This window comes from Bidens hawaiensis, unplaced genomic scaffold (assembly GCF_021521415.1).
Source record: "Bidens hawaiensis isolate Kalapana, Puna unplaced genomic scaffold, B.hawaiensis_p1.1 tig00025376_1, whole genome shotgun sequence".
Classification (NCBI taxonomy): Eukaryota; Viridiplantae; Streptophyta; class Magnoliopsida; order Asterales; family Asteraceae; genus Bidens; species Bidens hawaiensis.
Genome location: NW_027494050.1, coordinates 181,034 through 203,464, shown reverse-complemented (window position 1 = coordinate 203,464; position 22,431 = coordinate 181,034). Strand labels below are relative to the sequence as shown.

Here is a 22,431-nt window from a genome sequence, read left to right as displayed (position 1 = left end):
AGTTTGACAAATTACTCAATAGCCAAACTCAAATTTTAGAACGAGCTAGAGCTCTTTTAAATTAAACGAGCCGAGCTCAAGCTTGAGCTTAATCCAAATCCTTTGCCCCCGCAAGAAAAATATCCACTTTTACACTTACCTATACTCCAAATCTCATGAAGTGGTCCTTTTAACTCCTTATATATAATGCCATAATGGTTTCCTAAAATGATGAAAACAAACAACCAACAATGAGCACCACTCTAGATGTTATTCACAATTTTTATAGAAATAAGTTTTTCCAGCCACACAAATTATCCTTCACTTCTTTGTAGGTGTGGTTAATGTTAGCTTTTAATGAAATTTTAGTAAGGGTACATAAAACATATAACTGTCATGCTCAAATTATCAACGTCAATTGTTAAACAAGTCATTTTCATGTTTGATAATTGTGTTATGCGCGTCATCTCTAACCTGTTAAACACGTTAAGACACGAACTAACAAACCTAAGGTAAATGGGTCAATTCGGGCTATATATATAGATCAATTAAAAAGAAAGAGTTATAACTTATAAACAATCGGGTTGGAAGTCACCCCGAGTGTATTTTTGATGCATACAACCAGCTAAAACAAATTATTAGAAAAAAGTATATGTTTTTTATTGTTTTGGCAATTATATTTAACACGGAAATTGCGTATAAAAATTTAACAAAAAGTGTTTTTTGTCAACCCACGTCATATATGAACCTATTAAACATTTATCATGCAGTTCTCACAATTAGTTCTGAATAAACACCCTTCAACACGTACCCATACATATACATGCAATACCACACAACTCTTGCATTTGCCAATGTTAACTTTTATTATAATCAATTTAAGTTGCATCTTTACAATAACAAGCCAAGAAATTGCAAATCAGTCCTTACATTTACAAATTACTTCAATTATGACACCAAAGTATATGTATTTCTTTTCTATTCAACCCAAAGATGAATGAATCAATGCTTTCTATACCCCAACTTTACATGTAAACTTCCCGCTAAAAATCTTTACAACTCAAATTAAAATCCTCATCAATGCAATTTGCACTGAATTCCCATCACAATCCCGCCTCCGACCGCCACTCTGCCGCCACCAGTAAACCCGCCTCACCAACATCACATTGGCGGTGAACTGGTGGCATTAGTGGCGGTCGTTGAATTATTCCCCAAAAAGGGAATATTCGCGTTTAAGAAAAACCGCATACAAAAGCTCGTTCCAAGAGTCCGGGACACCAGGCAAACACCAATGGCTGCAGTCTTGCCTGCGTAAAGGTGCGGGCCCGCCATCTTTCGGGCCCAAATAATAAACAGAAGCATGCCCATCTTTTCTCTTTGATGACATATATGTCACTTAATAACTCTAGCTTCGTTTCTAACAATGACCCGTTCGCTCGTTTTGACATCTCCGAACCCAGTATGTTCGTGTAAAACATCGTGCTAGGTGAAACCGGTGATGAACTCAAGTCGGGCAGTGTCTCGAGGTGGCAGCTACCCCCGGTTTTCCAATCACCGCCCCTAAAATATAAAAAAAAAAAATATTTATTAAAAAAAATAAAGGTGGTAACTTTGACCCGTTTACTTATGAACACGAACCTGAAATGCACGGGAGAATACCCGCGGTATATAACTTGTGTCTTATTTGTATCTACTTCTTTACTTATCCAATCCAAAACTGTATTAACCGATTTTAAGTACGCGGTTTCGATGCTCATATTCATTTTCACATGTCCTGATTCTTCAAAGTAACAACCCCTGATACACAAGAACCTCAAAATCAGATCAAACAATCTGAAGAAAAAAAAATTCGACCCGTTTATTTATGGGTTGGTTAAAAAAAAGTTAGCTAAAAGAGAAACGGGTCAAACGAGTTGAAAGTCCAAAGTCACTCCAAAAATCATTTTAGTTATAATAATCATTTATGAGTTGGTAATCATAAATCATGATTAGCATGTTATTTATTTATTTGGAAATCCAAAGTCACTCCAAAATCATTTTAGTTAAAAGATATTAATCATTATTGAGTTGGTAATCATAATTAGCACCTTGCTTATATTTATATAAAAAAATAGAAAAATGGTGTTGACCCATTACTTATGAGTTTATTTGGTTTGTGTTTTAGACTTTTATCTCAAACAGGTCAAACAAAAAACTAGCCAAGCGAAAAACGGGTTAAAACCTATTAACTGGTTTTGTTCAAAGATACAACTTATTATTGTAATAAAAATGTTTTTTAATCATAATTAACATGCTAATGTTATTTATATATAAGATTCGAATAGTGAACAACAAAAGTTTTTGCGGGCCAACACCATCTAACCCCGCTCATTTCAACCCAAACCCGTTTTGACCCGTCATACCATGCAAAAAGTTTCAAACGTTATCTTTTTCAAGATCTTACAAAAGTTCAAATTTATAACTTTTTTAAGATTTTAAAAAAGTTCAAATTTTTAACATTTTCAAGATTTTACAAAAGTTTCAATTTTTTTAACATTTTCAAGATTTTACAAAAGTTTCAATTTTTAACTTTCTCAAGATTCACTAAAGTTCCAATTTTTATCATTCTAAAGATTCAACAAACAACAACACTTAGGCGCGTATCGTTTTTTCAGAGTTCCACCAATGCCCGCTATTGAACACAATAACATTCCATTTCACCGAGCCCCAATCCATCTTATCGACTTTCAAAGTGGTCCTAACCTGTTTCGGTGAGCCAGCTGGCGGCCTGCCTTGCAGGATCAGGTACGGGGCCCTGTAATACTTGACCGTGCAATTAAAATTCTCGAACTTGAACACCATGAAACCGGTATGTTTAGTGATCGGTCTCCCGTTAACTTCATATATTGAAGATTTGTTTGTAACAGCAGTTGATAACATGCATAAAAGTGTTTCTTCCAATCGAATCACCAACGAATGCTAATCGTCGGTTTCGTAGTCTTTCTAGCATTGTTTTCGCATCGAACCTGCATTCAAAGATATGAAAAATAACCACATTAGTAAGATTTCATATGACTGCTAAACGGGTCGTGTTTGGGTTGACAGGTCGAAACTGCCCGAGCCCGTTTAGACTAAACTCAAACCCGTGAATTATATGTCATGAAATCTAGGGGTGTTCAAGAAATCCGAAATCTGAAAAAAACCGAAATCCGAACCGAAACCGAAACCCAAATAAACCGATCCAAATTCTTATTCGGATATTCGGATCGGATCAATCCGAATATCCGAATAACTAATTCGGATTCGGATCGGATTCGGATATGGAATTTGAAAAAATTCGGATTGTTCGGATTATTCGGATATCCGTTTAATCCGAATTAAAAACACGAGAAAGCTTGTTTAGATAATCAACATGTCTTTCTACCATTTGTCTTTGATACATTTGGTTTTCTGGCTCCAGAGGCTGTGAAATTTTTGAGTAGGGTTCAGCGCGTCGTACACGGAACCTCTTCAGCTTCTAGGTCTCAAAGCTTCGTTTTTAGCAGGATTGGCTTTGCTGTTCAAAAGGGGGTTGCGGCGCAGCTTGTTGCCCGTTTGCCTGCCACTTTATTGTAATCGTTTTATAGTAAATTATATAAAACTTCGATTATTTATATATTTATTTAATGTGTTTTTGAGTTTAAAAAAAAAAAAAAAGTTTAAACTTTAAATTTGTGTTAAGAGTAATTCGTATTTTTCGGTTTGTATGTTTATTGTGATTCTAAACTATTAAATGTTAGGAACAAAAAAATACGAAATTTTTTTAGGTTTATTTCGGATTATTCGGATAATTTCGGATTATTCGGATATTATCCGAATCCGATCCGAATTGAATTCGGATAGATTCGGATCGGATAGGAAATTTCCTAATTCGGATCGGATCGGATTTCGGATAGGATCCAAAAATTTTCAAATCCGAATAACCCGAACCGAATAACCCGAATAATCCGTTATCCGATTCAATGAACACCCCTAATGAAATCAATTTATTTATAAATAATTTTCAAAATTGCGAAATAAATAATTTATTTATAGCCTTTCTAAATATTTAAAATAATTTATAGCCTTTCAAAAAAAATAATAACTTATTTATAAATAATTTTTGTTTTTGAATTTTTTTTAATAAAATCGGCTGTTCAAAAAATATATATAAATAAGTGTGAAATTACCTATCTACCAGACTACCCTTACCTAAACTATATAACTAATTGTATATTTGTATTGAATATTTAGACTAAACTCAAACCCGTGAATTATATGTTATGAAAGCAATTGAATAAAATCACAATAAAAATTTATTTTCTAAATATCTGAATTTAATATTTCAAAATTGTGAAATAAATAATTTATTTATAGCCTTTCTAAATATTTAAAATAATTTATAGCCTTTCAAAAAAAATAATAACTTATTTATAAAAAAATTTTGCTTTTGAATTCCCTTTTTTTTAATAAAATCGGCCGTTCAAAAAATATATAAAATAAAATGTGAAATTACCTATCTACCCTTATCTAAACTATACAATTGATTGTATACTTGTATTAAAATTAAATCTTTAAATTACAAATAACTATTTGTAAAACCATATCCAAACACCCCTAATTCTCACAATTAAAAGCCATAATAATCTTAAGTCTTATCAATCATTTAAATGGAAAATTACCTAACTACCCTTGTGTGTAAACTACACATTTTTAATTATTATATTATTAAATCTTTAAACTACAATAATACTTTTGAAAAGCATATCCAAACACCAATAATTCACGCAATTTAAAGCATATCCAAACACCAATAATTCACGCAATTTAAAGCCGCAATAGTCTGATTTGTGTCTCAATATTCATTCAAATGTAAAATTAACTCAAAGTGTAAATTTGCAATAATCCAAAAACTCATGTCGCAACAAAATACTTTAACAACACATGTGACCAAAAATTCCAAAAGTGGCAAACATCAACATGAATTCATATCTTCCTTACTATATCATATATAATTCAAATTAGGGGTTTGGATGAAACCGAAATTCGTAATTGAAAAAACCGAACTGAAATAAAATTGACGGTTGTTTTTTTGTTTTCGTAAAAACTGAACTTGCCGTTCGACTTTGGTTTGGTTTTGGTTTTGCATGTGAGCTCAATTGGAAAAACCGAAATAACCAAAACTGAACCAAACCAAGACAAAAACCAAAAAATCAATACCGGACGGTGTTCAAAAATTCAAAAACCGAAGTTTTGGTTTTTTGGTTCGGTTTTAGCCCAAAATGACCTAAACTGAACCCAACTCAGGTGAAAACCGAAAAATCAAAACCGAACAGTTTTCAACATCTCAAAACCGAAGTTTCGGTTTTTGATTTGGTTTTAGCCCAAAATGACCCAAACTGAACCCAACCCAGATGAAAACCGAAAAATCGAAATCAAACAGTTTTCAAAAATTCAAAATTTGACGTTTTGGGTTTAGCCCAAAATGACCCAAACCGAACCCAACCCAGATGAAAACCAAAAAATCGAAAGCCGAACGGTTTTCAAAACTTCAAAAACCAAAGTTTCGGTTTTAACCCAAAACCAACCCAAACCATACACACCTGGCACCCCCAATTCAAATTAACCAAAACCCAATTCATATCTCACACAAAAACACACAATACTGTTATATATACGTGTATATATGTACATATATATATACTCTATAGATAGAAAAAGATTAGAACCTGGGCAAGTTACAATCTTTAGGTTGCCATCTCCATTTAGCATAAAACCCATCAAGTCTACCATTCTCAGAACATCTAAACCCATCATCTAACAACAAACAATCTCTAGACTCATAAAGCGGATAGCTTTCATCCCAAACCCAACTCCCATCAAATATATCACACTTTCCGACCCGACCCATTTCAAGAAACCCGAAAACCTCATGACCCGGATGAGTAGACCCACTTAACCCGAACCAAGCACCTAACCCACGGTGCCCATGAGCCCTGAACCCTGAACCCATGGACCGGTAGTCCAAGAACAACAGGCATAATATGAAGGAGAAGCTGAAAAAGATACAACCCAGTTCAGAAAGCTTCAGTTTTTTCAAATGGGTCATCATTTTTTTATTCGGATCCTGTGAAAAGATTTGGTTTTGGGATATGGGTTTTTGTTGGGTTTGGATTCTGGTCAGAACCCAGAAAGTGGTTCTTGAAAAGTTAAATATTGGTCAAGAAAATAGAGAGACACACATTTGTGTGTGTAAGTGTGTGTGTGTGACTGTGTGTGTGTTTTATCAAAATTTTGGGATATGGGTATTTGTTGGTTTTGGATTCTGGTAAGAACCCAGAAAGTGTTTCTTGAAAAGTTAAGTATTGGCCAAGAAAATAGAAATACACACAGTTAAGGGTGTAAGCGTGTGTGTGTATTTTATGAAAATTTTGGGATATGGGTTTTTGTTGGTTTTGGATTTTGGTAAGAACCCAGAAAGTGTTTCTTGAAAAGTTTAAGTCTTGACCAAGAACATATAGATACACACAGTGGTGTGTGTGTTTGTGTGTGTGTTTTATCAAAAGGAATTTGACATGGAAGGAAAGGAGAGGTGGGGTTTTTTTTTGGTTTGTGGAGAGAGAAGATAGGACAGAATTTAGAGTGGTGGGCCCAGGTGAGGATGACAAACATTCATAATTTTCACATACTAGTGTGTGTGTGTTGTGTAGTGTGTGTGTTTTTGAATATTTTGATGATGATGATGATGATGATGATGATGATGATGATGATGATGATGATGATGATGATGATTAGTGAAGAGCATGTAAACATGTTAATTGTTGGAAGATATATAAATAATAATCAAGAAAGGATTTGGAGAAATGATTTTTTGACTTTGGTTAGAGGGAGAGTGGGGCCCACTTTGGGTCGTGGGGTTTAGTGGGGTAATAATGGTGGGAGTTATGTTATAAATGTTGTTATTAACTTATTTGATGAGTGTCCACAAAAATGGTGTTTTAATCATAAGGTTTGATATTGTCCCACATAAAATCAAATTGATAATTTGATGATAAGAACATATCTAACAAGTTGGTAGTTTAGGTGATTTGTTATGTTGCCAATAATATGGGTTTGTATATTGGATATATTAGACCGCGTAAAAGAAGGTGACAACAATGCTTGTTGTCGATGAAATACGATTCTCATGAATAAAGAGATGCTTTGGAAGATATTTTTAACGGATAAATAATAAATACGGTCTCGTTATTTAACTTATCTTTTTAACCTTTTTAACAAATATGGAACTTAAATGAATATATTATAGAATTATTTTCCTTTTTTAATAACTTAGCTGGTTGATTGGTTGTTCCTGGAATGCTTTTGAGGTGGTGTTCGAAAATAATAAAAAAAAAATACATAAAAATTGTATATGAGCTTTTAGTTTCAAATGATTTGGTCTTCTATATAAAGTAAATGAAAATTGAATATTTTATTTGATAAAGAAAAGTTCTTAAAAGTTACTTCAAATATATTTTATTCGTTGAAAGTAATTGTTAAGTTTAATACATAAATAAAATTACCGTATATTTTAAATTTTGTTTCCTTATTTGGACTTAGTTTAACAAAGATATATAAAATCATAAATACTTGTATGTTTATGCTATTTTGCATTTTCTAACTACATGCACAACTATTTTATCACAACTAAATTACAAATACGGTTCTAGCTTTGAACTCTTATTTTTTGTTTTTTACGTGTAGCTAGTTTCACCAACACAGGATATTCTCTTGAATTTGGAAGAACATATGGTATACTTGATAATATTCCTAATTACTCTTTTTGGTGAGAAAGTTATATAGATAGTAAATACTGCCGATCACTTAGTTTGATCGAAAAACTCTCTTTTATCATATAATTAACTTTGCTTCTTTTCTATCTGTTTGCTAGCTTCATTTCAATGGTCGATCAAAAATTAACTTACGAAATACAAACCTAAAGAACGTCACTTTAATATTTAAGTTGAAAACGTCGTAGTCTGATTTTCTATTGTGAACGTTTATCAAATACCAAACAAACTTTTAAAAAGATCTCATACGGAAAATTATATTTTAAGTAATAATAATAATACAATCGATGACCTGCCGGAATATATGTTCTTATGATGTTTTTTTTATGTATTTTTTTATTTTATTTTTTATCTATCATACAAATTTGAGACCACTTTATTTGTTGTATTTTAAAAAACCGATCAAATGTGATTCTATTATAATAATTTCTTATTAAACACGAAAAGAAAAGAGTGCAAAAAACGTGTCACGCTTTATTCCTTAAATAAATATATAGATTACATTCATTTGTTATATTATTTGATATCAATCAATTTGATTTAAATATTGATGGAGTGACAAAAAAGAATTCTTGGCTTATATGAAATGAAACTTGCTTATTCCTGTTGTAACAAGTTATTATTGTTTAGTTGTTTATTCTCTGAAAAACCGACATGTTGTATTCAATTGGTCGTTTTGGTTTTATTGGAAGAAAATCGATAAACTACTAGAAGCCAGTTAGTTTTTTATATTTTTTTATACGTATATTGGTTTTTATTAATGTCAACTATCGCATTTTGATCGCTGTTGATCCCAATTAACGAATTGGTTGCTAGCGGTCCCAGATTTTAACGTAATTGTTTCCAATGGTTCGCGACTAACAGAATCTTAACGTTGTAAGTTGCAGGTCGCCGGGAAAACGCTTTTGGCCTGAAAACTCACTTTTTTCCCCGGAAAATTCAACATTTTTGTCCCAAACATCTTTGTAACTTTGTATCGGATCTTTACGAACCTTTTTCTATTAAAAGCCCCAATTATTAAGGTCATTGGAACCCTAGAACCATCGACGGAAACGGTTGGTGGTGCTCAAGTGGTGGTGGTTGGTTGGTGGTGAGTCAATTAGTGGTGGCGGCGTTGTTCGGGTGGTGTTTTATGGGAAAACACGTGAGTTTTCAGGGCCAAAAACGTTTTCCGACGACCCGCAACTAACAACGTTAGGATTCTGTTAGTCGCGACCGTTGGGACCAAATGCGTTAAAAGCTGGGACCACCAGCAGCCAATTCGTTAGTTTTGATCGACAGCGACCAAAAGGGGATAGTTGTGACTAATAAAAACCAATATACCTTTCTTATAACAAGGTTTATATAATTAAAAAAACTAAACAAATATGTATATCACGAAGTCGCATGTATATATCCCGTACAAGATACAGTAACTATGCAACTTAATGAGGTACGTATATGTAACTTTTTGACCTGTACTTGTACATTTCTAGCTTTATTATTAGAAAATTTGAAGAAAAAAATGATCGTTGGTAATTTTTTCATAACCATACGAGTTTCTAATTACTTTCAAATATTGTGTAATGGAATATCTTGGTTTGGCGTTTGCTTTTGAATCGTATTCCTACTAGATAAAATCTCAGTCCTAAAGGTATAGATATTCCTTCTATGTCTGGTTTGCTCGAACTCGATGGAGATTTTGGATAATGCGTTCGGTGGTTGTCTTCAAGTTGGGAGGATTTGGGGCGCGACTGGTAGGTGGTTGGATGTGGTATTTCCATCCAATAAAGGTCCGGAAAGCATCGTTGATTGGCTGGATTTCGGTAGATGGTTGAAAAAGAAAAAAGATGCGGCCGAGGCGATTGTCTTTTACTACTTGGTGGTTCATTTGGAGAACTTGAAACGAGATTATTTTTGGCTCCCGTGAAGGTTATAAAGATCTTATTTTTTTATTTCATTGTTTCGGTTACTTTTATATGGATTTCATCTTGTAATCGTAAGTTACAATTGAATTGGGTAGAGGGGCCATAAACCCTTTGCTCCATGTGTAATTCTTGTCGTTCGGGTTAGGCTTTTCTAACCCGAATTTGTGTTATTTCAAAGTTTGTTTTTTAAAAAAAAATTTCCTTTTTCCATTAAATAAATACAAATTATGATGACTCAATATATTGTTTAAATTTATTTAAAGATGGAATGTCATAACATAATTCCCGGCCCAAATAATGAAATCGGATATTCTAGCGTTGACTAACAAAAGTCAATTTTCATACACAGAATTGTCGTTGTTTTTATATAAGTTAATACAAGCAGCATCAATTATTGAAATTCGAACCTTAATCATAGTTAATCACCTTAAATTAAATAAAATATTATTTACTAAGAATATTTTGATTAATATATTTCGTGATATTGTAAGAACATAAAGCATCATGTAAAAATATAGTATGTGCCCTCCCTTAATTTGCTAACAATTTACTCGTGACCGGCCAATTTGCAACTGAAGTTTCGAGTAAGGTCAAGACATGGTGTAAACTCTATGCGGGTATGGAGAACTCTCAAGTCTTAAGGACCGGACCTCCTTTAGTTTCAATAATCATACCGGATAAATCTTACAAAAAAAAGATACATCCTATCATTTGAAACGCGAGAAATGACTGGCTCTATAACACCATTAAAAGTAATTCAGAAAAGATCATGGAGAATACCAAGGAGAGTTGTTATATATCGATTAAAGAAAAGACTAAACTACATTTATTTTAGATTGAAATGTTTGGTGTGAGTTTAATGTTTTTTCTTGATATTGTACTCTATGTGCTCTAGCTTCTTCAAAATACTTAAGACATTTTTTTAACAATAAATGGATTATTGTCTTTGTAACGTACTTTTACAAATTTTCTCTCCTAGCCCCTAGGACTCGAACCTTTGACCTCCCATTGTATACCCTAACCACCTTACCATCTCTTTAAAGTGGGAACGACAAAATACTTAGGAAACAACTTATTAATCTTTATATTTTCACATTTTTTACTCTTTATATTTATTTTTCATAACTTGGATTCATAAAAAGTTTATATTTATGGTAAACATAATAGCTATTTGTAAAAAAATAAAAAATAAGTCAACTTTTTTATTTATTATGGATTAAAAATGTTTGATTTATACTGAAATATTAAATCATCTTCAATACCATATTAAAATTCATAAATAACATACTATTACAGTAGGCCCTATAATTTATCAAGTGTTTACAAGAAGCCTTCCAGAAAGAAAGAAAGAAAAAAAGTGTTTAGAAGAACTCTCAACAAAATATTTTAAATTTTAATAAAAAATTACAGAAAACAAACAACTAAGTGTACATATAAATTTCAATGGTAGAGCACTTACTTTATTAGTGAGAGGTAGGGGGTTCAAATCTCACTATCACCAATATATATGGGAGATATGAGGGATGACCCTGGTTTGCCAGGGTTCGAGTCCTGATCTCACCCGGTTTTACCGGCTCCTCGCTGTCGTGCCATTAGGCGGGCGTGGGGGTCGGGTTTTATCTGGTGAATCCCTCAATAGGGTGGACCGCTAGGGGCTTCGTCCGTCCGGAATAATGGCCGGCTCGGGCTACCTTTGACCAACGGAGGCCACGTACGGAGTACCCGGCGTTACTTAGTTGGTCGTTCAAAAAAAAAACAAAAAAACAACTAAGTGTACTTGCCGGCCTCACCTGTTATTATTATTCAACAACATGACAATTATTCTATTATACTTTCCATATTATCTTGACTACAAATTTTATATAAAAACACGTTTAAGGATGAAGTTTTCTAATGTTCACAACTATAAACATACAAAAACATGTCACTCGTATTTCAAACCTTATAAATCTAACATCTTCCTAAGTGTATAACAGGCTTCGATTGACGTTATGGCTCGTTTGGAAAGCGATAAACAACCGAATCTACAACATTGAAATAAATTCAGAGTTTTCTTAAAAATCATACGGACCATAAACACCCTAAATTTTGACTTTACACACGTAATTAAATATAAATAAAAGAGTAAATTGCGGTTTTCATCCATGTGGTTTGTCTAAATATACGGTTTTAGTTCAATAGTTTCAAATTTGCGATTTTCATCCATGTGGTTTCATTTCACTTGCAATTAGACCCGACCTCACTAATCCTATTAAGGTTGGTCGTTAAACCCATAAGTGTGGCCCTCACGTGAGGGGAAGTTTTATCCCTTTTCTCCCCAAAAACACCCCAGTCATAACTCGCAAGCCCCCATTACGTGAAGGGTCGGGATGTATTTTGGGGGGAAAGGACAAAATTGTGCCTCACGTGAAGGGCACACTTATGGGTTTAACGACCAGACTTAACGAGGTTATTGGGATCGGGTTTAATTGCAAGTGAAATGAAACCACAAAAACAAAAATCACAAATTTAATACTGTCGGACTAAAACCGCAGACTTGGACAAAACACAGGGACGAAAACTGCAATTTACTCTAAATAAAATAAAATAACTTAAAAAAGCAAGACTAAAGCTCTAATAACTATCTACATTGGAATTTTATTTTATTTTTTTACATTTAAAAAAAACACACACAAATACAATTTACAACACAATTTCTAAAAGAAAGATTAACAACCAATAACCAACAGCTAATTTTACATAAAATAACAACATAATGTGACAAAAACAGTTATACTACCTAAAATCCAGAGCTGATCCAACCTGCTTTCATGCCTCATCTTTTCTTCCTTAATTGCACTTTGCACTTTTGAATATAAATGACAAGATTCCAATGCCAAATTATAATTCTTGCTTCTGTCACAGCTCAAGGCTTCATTAAGCACAAGCAGACTGTTTCTACCGTTAACATGCGCACCTTCCATGTCACCCAGTTGCATACAAAGTTCAGTCAGGTTAAGAGTTGTCTCGACCTCACTAGCCTCGGTTACCTGCAAATGGGCGAGTTAATGCTTGATAAAACTAGGGCTGTAAACGAGCCGAGCCGAGTCGAGCCAGAGTGTGCTTGAGCTCGAACTTAATCGAGTTGGCTCGAGCTCGGCTCGTTTTCTTTATCGAGCTCGAGCTCGTCGAGCCGGGCTCCTTCAATTTTTTTTAAATCTTTTTATTTTTTATTTATTATTTTTTATTTTATATTTTACAAATTTTGATATATAAAAGACAAAAATTATAATTTTAACATACATATTATATAAAATTTATAAACTAGAGAATTTATAACTTTATATGTTATATTTTAGTTATTCTTTTATAAGGTTTTAGGTATCGAGTGACATAATATATGTATAATTTTTATTTATTTATTTACTGGTATGCTATTATTATATATAGATATTAAAATTTAGGGTTTAATCTAAACGAGCCAACGAGTCGAGCCAATACCGAGCCACGAGCCGAGCTGACCCTGGCTCGAGCTCGGCTCGTCTAGAAATTGAAATGAGCCGAGCCGAGCTCATTTAGAATCGAGCTATTTTCGAGCGAGAGTCGAGCGAGCCGCAGGCTTTTTGAACAGCCCTAGATAAAACAGGCTTTACCAGTTCAATGATAATGTAAACGGGTCGGATTGGGGTGACCCGTTGTCCGATAATCGCAACCCAACCCGACCAGCTCATCTAGCAACATTTACCTGAAACTTCATGGCGATGATGCACTCGACCATTTGGCAAGGAAGAATGTCTTCGGCTGGGAGGATTGACCCGAACCGAAGCAAAAAGTCCTTTTCGGTGGGCCAGTGTCTTTGACCGCCCAACGGGCTCCAGCTTGACAAATTGGCTGCTTTTTTAGCTTTTGTGTTCACCACTATCCAACTCAGCCTGTTGTTAGATGCATAAATGCAGCAATCACACAAGTAAATAAACCGAGAATATTGTTATCCAGTTTATGTACAATTTACATAATTATGTCGGTTTGTATAACCTGATTCCGTCACAAAGTTCTTGCCAAAGTTTCCCGTCTTTTCTCTCTCTTTCCATGGAGGTTACCAGAGGTAGACCATCAGCTACGGAAAGAGTGACGCCACCTGTACAAATTATCTGAATTAAGACCAGCAAGAAGTATCAATAACTGATTTTAAATTTTATTTTTCAAGAATAGTTTATTGATTTTGTTAGTAAATTCTTAGAAATCAGTCATAAACTAGATACCCATGAGTGGCAATTTTGACCCATTTTTAATTGGGTTAATTAAGGTTATGTTTCATCTATACCAAATCGATTTATTCAAAAGTATAGATTATTATTCTAAGAATATGTTTCTGTAATCATATATTTCAATAAAAAAATATAAAATATAAAATCAAAATTTGAACATGAGATTTTTCGGGTCAATCAAACGCGGATTGGCCCGTTTTAACCAGTATCATAAAAGTTACATGTTTTGACCCATTACCCAACCCGACCATTTTGCCACGACACATCCTTCCTGTTACTAATATCCGTGTGACAATTTTTTGAGAATTATGAGCGAATTCTACTTATTGATGTGAATATAAATCAATTTGTGTTATATCTTATAACGGGTCAAATATGGGTTGTGTTTATTAATAATAGGTAAACAAGTCAAATCCAGAAAGTGTGAAACAAGTCAAATGGGTAACCTGAACTCAAATACTTATGATGTCGTATGTAGTTTCATTTAACAGAATCTAGCTTACTATAATAAGAAAACAATTTTTTTTTAATTACAATTAGATTAGAACATTAATTATTTTCCAAATTCAAAAAGGCACAAAAAAGTGTCAGCAGGTTGACCCTGCGTGTTTTGACCCGTATATGAAACTAACTGTTTTGACCCATTAACCTACCCGCACATTATAAATGCATGAAAAAGAAGCATACCCGTATGATCATCGCCTTGACCCGAAAAGTTAAAAAGATCGATCCGAAACGGGCAATTAAAGAACCAACCATTAAACCCATTAGCATTTGGTATACCCCAGATAACCTTAGAACATATTGCTTTATCTTTATATCTAACATCCACTATGGACACAAAATCAGAAGGTGAAACATTTTGAAACCCATCAAAATCACCATAATATTCCGCTTCCGTAAGTTCTTCAGAAAACTCGGGATAATCACTCCATGCAAACTCAGAAACATTCTTGTTAACAATAAGCGGGAAGCAATCTGCATAAAACTTTTTAAAGCCCCCGATTTGTGATATTAAGTTTTTAACATCGTCTCGGTTTGTTGAAGGCCACATTGAAGAACACACGTTTTCCCATAATCTTTCCTCTTTTGACATTGAACTAAACGCTGCACACGCGCATGATGCGCTTGCTAGGGTTGCACCGTCTACCCGGTTTAGTATGTCGTAAAATAGATCACTGCTTAGTGTCGCCATGGTATCAGCAGGTCCTATCGACATTTTTTATAGTTTACCGATCATCTGAAGAAGTATACATTTCAATATTTAATTGCATTGAAAAAAATAAATAGGGTTGTTCATAAAGCTCGTATCTCGCTCGAAATTGGTTCGCTTGTAAACACACTGAGACGAGTTGGCTCGATTTGTAAACAAGTCGAGCCCAGTGTTATGTTGTGGTCTCCGATCCATCATGGGTCGGGTCCGGTTTAGACGAATAGACAGAATTAGGAGATTAAGCTGTTTGAGTTTTGGCCAAGCCCAAAAGCTCTAATCAGGCTCAGTTTAGTTAAAGGGTTAAACCCTAATTGTCTAGTCTATATATTCTCTCCTGTACTTGTAAGTTGGTATCACTCAATAATAAGAAAACCCTAGTTATCGACAGTGGATGTAGGTCATACACCGTGACCGAACCACTTAAATCCTTGTGTCTCTTTCGTTTATTCTTTCGGTTTTACTATTGTATTCGTGTTTGTGTGTGACTCCGAACCTAACAATTGGCATCAGAGCCTGGTTCTCGATTATACACACAGTTCCGCCGCCGCCGCTCCGCTGCCGCTGCTACAGTACCTCGGCCGCTACAGTACCGCCGCCGCTACAGTACCGCGCCGCTGCTACAGTGCCGCCGCCGCTGATTAGGGTTCCGCAGCTGCTGGTTCGTTTTTTCTGATCAGTTTCCAGTCCTTTTATTCCTTGGGTAGTTTGGTTGTTTGCTGTAATCAAAACTCAGTTTGGATAATGGCTGAGGACGGAAAGATCAAGATTGAGAAGTTTGATGGTCAGGATTTTGGATGGTGGAAAATGCAAATTGAGGATTTGCTATGTCAGAAAGACTTAATGGAAGCACTAGAAGAGAGGAAACCGGAAAGTATGAAAGATGATGAGTGGAAGGTACTTGACAGAAAAGCCATAGCTGTTATTAGACTCTCACTAGCTAAGAATGTGGCATTCAATATTGTAAATGAAACTACCACGTATGGTCTTATGAAAGCCTTGTCAAATATGTATGAAAAGCCTTCTGCATCAAACAAGGTATTTCTGATTAGACAGCTAGTTAACACCAGAATGGAGGAAGGGGCATCTGTTACCTCTCATGTTAATGACTTCAACACTATTATTTCTCGTTTGTCTTCTGTTGATATCAAGTTTGATGATGACGTTCAAGCGTTACTCTTGTTATCCTCGTTACCCGAAAGTTGGTCAGGGACTGTTACTGCAGTTAGTAGTTCTTCTGGGAATACTAAGCTTACTTTTGAAGGAGTCCGGGATTTGATTTTAGGGGAGGACATAAGAAGAAGGAATTCTGGTGAGACATCTAGTTCTATATTGAGCACCGAAGGGAGAGGTAGGAGAAGAGAGAAAGGTAATGGCAGGGGTAGGTCAAAGTCTAGAAGAAGAAGTCAGTCAAAGCCCAGAAAAGACATTGAGTGTTGGAATTGCAAAGAAATGGGGCATTTCAGAAACCAATGCCCTAACCCCTCAATTTCAAAAGAAAAGAAAGAATCTAAGAAGGAAGTTAATCTGGCCACCGGTTCAGATGATTCAGAAGGTTCAGAAGAGACTCTTATCTGCTGTGTTGAAGAATCAACAGATTCATGGATTATGGATTCTGGTGCATCTTTTCATGCCACTTATAGCACGAAGAAGATGAAGAATCTCCGAACAGGTAATTTTGGTAAAGTTCGTTTGGCTAATAATCATGCTGTTGATATCACGGGGATGGGGGATATTGAACTAAAAACTTCATTGGGCACCTCATGGACTCTAAAGGATGTTCGGGTCGTTCCTAGCCTTAGAAGAAAGCTAATTTCTGTTGGGCAGTTAGATGACCAAGGATATGATGTTATGTTTGGTGGGGGTAAATGGAAAGTTGTGAAAGGGAATCTTGTGATCGCCAGAGGTAAAAAGAAGGGCACTTTATACATGGTTGAAATTCCAGCTGATGGGGTAAATGCAGTGACCAGTGGACCGAGTCAGTCTAGTTTGTGGCACCAACGACTCGGCCACATGAGTGAAAAAGGGATGAAAATGCTCGTTGCTAGAGGAAAAATTCCAGAACTGAAGAAGGTTGAATCTGAATTTTGTGAACCATGTGTTTTCGGTAAAAAGAAGAAAGTATCTTTTGTGAAGACCAGAAAACAACCGAAAGCTCAGAAATTGGAGCTTATTCACTCTGATGTCTATGGACCAACTTCAGTCTCTTCTTTGGGAGGATCGCACTATTATGTCACCTTCATTGATGATTCGACACGCAAGGTATGGGTTTACTTTCTTAAAAATAAATCTGATGTTTTTGATACTTTTAAGAAATGGAAAACTGCTGTTGAATTGGAAACTGATTTGAAGGTGAAATGCTTGAAGTCGGATAACGGTGGTGAATACGTTAGCAAAGAATTCCGTGATTATTGTGAAGAGTACGGTATTCGGATGATCTTTACAGTCCCTGGCACTCCTCAACAAAATGGAGTGGCAGAACGAATGAACAGGACGTTAAATGAAAGGGCAAGAAGTATGAGACTTAATGCCGGGCTTCCAAAGACGTTCTGGGCAGATGCAGTTAACACTGCAGCTTATTTAATTAACCGGGGATTGTCAGTACCGTTGGGTTTCAAGACACCAGAAGAAGAGTGGAAAGGTAAAGCTGCAGATTATAAGCATTTGAAAGTCTTTGGGTGTAGCGCTTATGATCTAGTGAAAAATGACAAGCTTGATGCTAAAGCTAAAAAAATATGTTTTCATTGGATATGGGTCAAACGAAATGGGCTACAGGCTTTGGGATTTAGAAAGCAGAAAAGTAGTCAGAAGCAAGCATGCAACTTTTAATGAGGCTGAGTTATACAAAGATAGAAACACTTCAAAATCAAGGGTTCAGAAAGAGCAGGTTGAATATGAAATTGATGCTCAGAAAAAGACAGTTGAGTCAGCTACCGAACCCGAGACAGAAACTGAAGAAACCACATTTCCTGAATTTGAAGATGATGATATTGGTGGAAATGAAGAGTCAGAGGGAGTCTCTGACAGTGGGAGTTCAGAGTCTGAGGATGAACAGTCTCCACAAGAACCTGACCCGCCTCAGCACTGGGTTAGGAGGTCCACCAGAGTTTCTAAACAGCCGGTACGTTACAAACCTTCAGTTAATTATCTCCTTTTAACTGAAAATGGTGAGCCAGAGAGTTATTATGAAGCACTTAAGTTGAAAGATTCGCTCCAATGGGAGCATGCTATGAAGGAGGAGATGAACTCTTTGAGTAAAAACCAGACATGGGTTTTAACCAAGTTTCCACCAGATAAAAGAGTTCTACAGAATAAATGGGTCTATAGAGTCAAGGAAGAACATGATGGGTCTAAACGATACAAAGCTCGTTTAGTGGTCAAGGGTTTCCAGCAAAAGAAGGGAATTGATTATAATGAAATATTCTCTCCAGTTATGAAGATGACCACCATCAGATTGATCTTAAGTATTGTTGCTGCAGAAAATTTACATCTAGAGCAATTAGATGTTCAGACAGCATTTTTACATGGTGATCTTGACGAGGAGATCTATATGGCACAACCTGAGGGATTTCAGGTTGCCGGGAAAGAAAAATGGGTCTGCAAATTGAAGAAAAGCTTGTATGGTCTGAAGCAGGCACCTAGGCAATGGTACCTAAAGTTTGATGATTTTATGGTGAGAACTGGGTACAAGAAATGCGAGGCCGACCATTGCTGCTACTTAAAGAAGTTTAAAGGCTCATATATCATTCTACTTCTTTATGTAGATGATATGTTAATTGCAGGATCTGATATGAAGGAGATTCGCAAGTTGAAGAAACAGTTGTCTGATGAATTTGAGATGAAAGATCTTGGTCCAGCCAAACAGATTTTGGGGATGAGTATATCCAGAAAGAAAGATGGCTCCATAACACTATCCCAAGAGAAATACATAGGGAAAGTGTTAGAAAGATTCAGGATGAATGATGAGAAGACTAAACCGAGAAACACACCTCTGGGAAGTCATTTCAAACTTACCAAAGACCAGTCTCCCAGAACAGAGGAAGAAAGAACAGAGATGACTAAAGTTCCGTATGCATCTGCTGTTGGCAGTCTCATGTACGCCATGGTTTGTACACGGCCAGACATTGCTCATGCTGTCGGGGTAGTTAGTCGTTTTATGTCGGATCCGGGAAAGGAACATTGGGAAGCGGTGAAATGGTTACTCAGATACTTAAAGGGTACTTCCAGTTTGGGGTTATGTTTTAAGAGGAAGGATACAATTCTCAGGGGTTATTCAGATGCTGATCTGGGTGGATGTAAGAAGACGTTTAAAAGCACTACTGGTTATGTTTTCACAGTTGGGGGAACAGCAGTATGTTGGATGTCCAGACTTCAGAAAAGTGTTGCTTTATCAACCACTGAGGCAGAATATATGGCAGCAGCCGAAGCAAGTAAAGAATTAGTATGGTTGAGAACTTTTCTTGAAGAGTTGGGAAAGAAACAGGCAGAGTTCTTCTTATATTGTGACAATGAGAGTGCAGTGAAACTTGCGAAGAATCCAGTCTATCATTCGAAGACTAAGCACATCGGGAGGAGATATCACTTTGTCAGAGATTTGATCAGTGATGGTGTTTTCAGTTTGAAAAATATCTCAGGTGCTAAGAATCCAGCAGATATGTTCACCAAGCCGGTGATGCTGGATAAGCTGAAGCTGTGCAGAGCTTCAGCAGGCCTTCAGGAATAATGTTGAGAAGGCGAAGGGTAACTAGGAGGTGCAAAACCAGATGGGTTTTATTTTACATGTACAAGGCAATGCAGGTGAAGACATTTTACGTCTCCAAATGGGAGCAGGTTGAAATGTTTGACGCATCCAAGTGGTGGTTTAGAGAAGATGTCTCGAAGCCCAAGTGGGAGATTGTTATGTTGTGGTCTCCAATCCATCATGGGTCGGGTCCGGTTTAGACGAATAGACAGAATTAGGAGATTAAGCTGTTTGAGTTTTGGCCAAGCCCAAAAGCTCTAATCAGGCCCAGTTTAGTTAAAGGGTTAAACCCTAATTGTCTAGTCTATATATTCTCTCCTGTACTTGTAAGTTGGTATCACTCAATAATAAGAAAACCCTAGTTATCGACAGTGGATGTAGGTCATACACCGTGACCGAACCACTTAAATCCTTGTGTCTCTTTCGTTTATTCTTTCGGTTTTACTATTGTATTCGTGTTTGTGTGTGACTCCGAACCTAACACCCAGCTCGTTGGCTCGCTCGTTAAAACTAAAGCCCAAATTTTAATATATAAGTTCTAACCCAAAAGTATCGCACATTTTAATATACATAAACTATAAATTCTTTCTTTATAAAATCTGCATTATGTGTATGATAAACATGTTATGTTTTGATTTTGTATATGTATCAATATGTGTAAAAACATGAAATTAGTTTTTTTTAATACACAAGTTAGCTTGAGCATTTTACGAGCTGATATCAACCTCAACTTTCAGCTCGTTAAGACAAAAAAGCCGAGCCCAAGCCACGGTAAGCTTGGTTTGTGGGCTTGTTTAGCTGACTTGTTGGCTCATTTGAATTAAAGCCCAAATTTTAATACATATAAATTACAACCTAAAAGTATAACACAAAGTTTATTATATCTAACTATCTATATAATTGCCTACCATGATATCCTATGTGTCGCTCTCAGGTTGTTCCCCTCATTCTCTAGAGCCACCAGATTGCTTGATTTCTAAATGGAGGCTTCTCATGCATTTGACCCGAATTCACGGGTATGGGTCTTACCAAAACCGGATAGTCTTTAAATGGGTTATAACATCTCATATATTTATGAAACTCTTTCATAATCAAACAATAATTTTTGGGGGTCATGAGTTTCACCAAACCCGGATAACTCCTAAACGGGTTATAACATCTCATTTATTTGTGAAATAACCCCTTAATCATCAAAGAATAATTTACACAAGTTATGGGTTTTAACAAACCCTAATAGCTCAAAATGGGTTATAAGATCTCATTTATTGGTAAACACTATCATTAAACCCTAATTTAATTTATCTCCTTATCATCTTCATCGTCGGTTAACTTCCGATACTACCCACCATTGTCAACTACACTAACAACCCCTTTTTCATTAGACAAATATTTGTGTTCATGTTTGTTCATTTAAAAAAATCAACATTCTCGTGTCCGTTTATGTTTGTTCGTTAAAAATCTAAAAAACCTACGCATCTCAATTGAAAAAACTCAAACTCTAAAAACTATAATAACAAACTAATATATATGTATTAAATTAAAAATAAACTACGTTAAAAATTAAAATAAATCATCATAGAATAACAAAACGATTAAAACAAAAACTTGAATAAACCCCCGTAACACGGGAGGATCAAACTAGTATATTATAAATTCTGCATTATTTGTATGTCAATTTTTTTTGTTATTTTGTTTTACATATATCAATAGGTGTGAATATACAAACTTTAAAAATAATAATAATAATAATAAGCTGGCTCGAGTTTTTTACGAGCTGAAATCAAGCTCAACACTTCGGCTCACTAAAAAAACCCAGCCGATCTGATCCCAACCTGGCTCGACTCAGCTCGTTTACAGGACCAACTGTTCAATATGAAGCATGCTTCAAGATATTTATTTATATTATAGATTCCTATTCACTGTCTCAGTTTCCATTGTATAAATGTCTGTTATTGTGTGATACTGTATAAATTGACTGCAACACTTACAAATCTAAAATTCGATAATCACAAATACTATAACACGGAAATGGATTCAATAACAACACTAAAGTCACGCGAATTGCAAACAGTATCAAATTCAAACCCTAATTTTGACATAATATCAAATTGTTAACAGAATGATTATAAAACGCACCTTTAGTAAACAGGCTTTGATCTGAAACGTAATAATAATAAGTGAATAACACGCCGTCGACGGCGATCCGGTGATGAAATTTGAAGATTGTTAGGTTAGCTAATTTTAGGGTTTATGGAATTTGGGAATAAAATGAGATGAATAGATATTATTATTATTATTATTATTATTATTATTATTATTATTATTATTATGAGATTATAGACAACGGTTTCTGTTGTTCGGGTCCACCACAAACATCTTGTCAACCTTTTCTAAATAGTAAATATCTAATCTAAAGACCGTCCGCATTAATAAAGAGTTTATTTCCGGTAAGACCTCCTAACTTGATAGTAGTTTTGCATCGCAACACATTGTATGAGTAATTGCACTTATTTAACGATGA

General features: G+C 35.2%; 1 protein-coding gene and 1 pseudogene across 2 annotated transcripts; both read right to left on the bottom strand.

Annotated features, from left to right (window-relative positions):
• Window positions 1-872: 872 nt before the first annotated feature.
• On the bottom strand, window positions 873-6,700 carry LOC143571446 (protein trichome birefringence-like 10; annotated as a pseudogene). The gene is made up of 4 exons (XR_013142098.1): window positions 5,706-6,700; window positions 2,606-2,984; window positions 1,618-1,776; window positions 873-1,539 (listed from the first exon to the last, which is right to left on the bottom strand). The product of XR_013142098.1 is annotated as a protein trichome birefringence-like 10 (transcript).
• Window positions 6,701-12,375: 5,675 nt separating this feature from the next.
• LOC143571435 (putative F-box protein At2g36090) lies at window positions 12,376-22,185 on the bottom strand. The gene is made up of 5 exons (XM_077056863.1): window positions 22,047-22,185; window positions 14,647-15,199; window positions 13,727-13,829; window positions 13,437-13,623; window positions 12,376-12,741 (listed from the first exon to the last, which is right to left on the bottom strand). Exons 2-5 carry the CDS (start codon window positions 15,176-15,178, stop codon window positions 12,448-12,450), a joined length of 1,116 nt encoding a protein of 371 aa, XP_076912978.1. The 5' UTR covers window positions 15,179-15,199; window positions 22,047-22,185; the 3' UTR covers window positions 12,376-12,447.
• Between the last annotated feature and the right edge of the window lie 246 nt (window positions 22,186-22,431).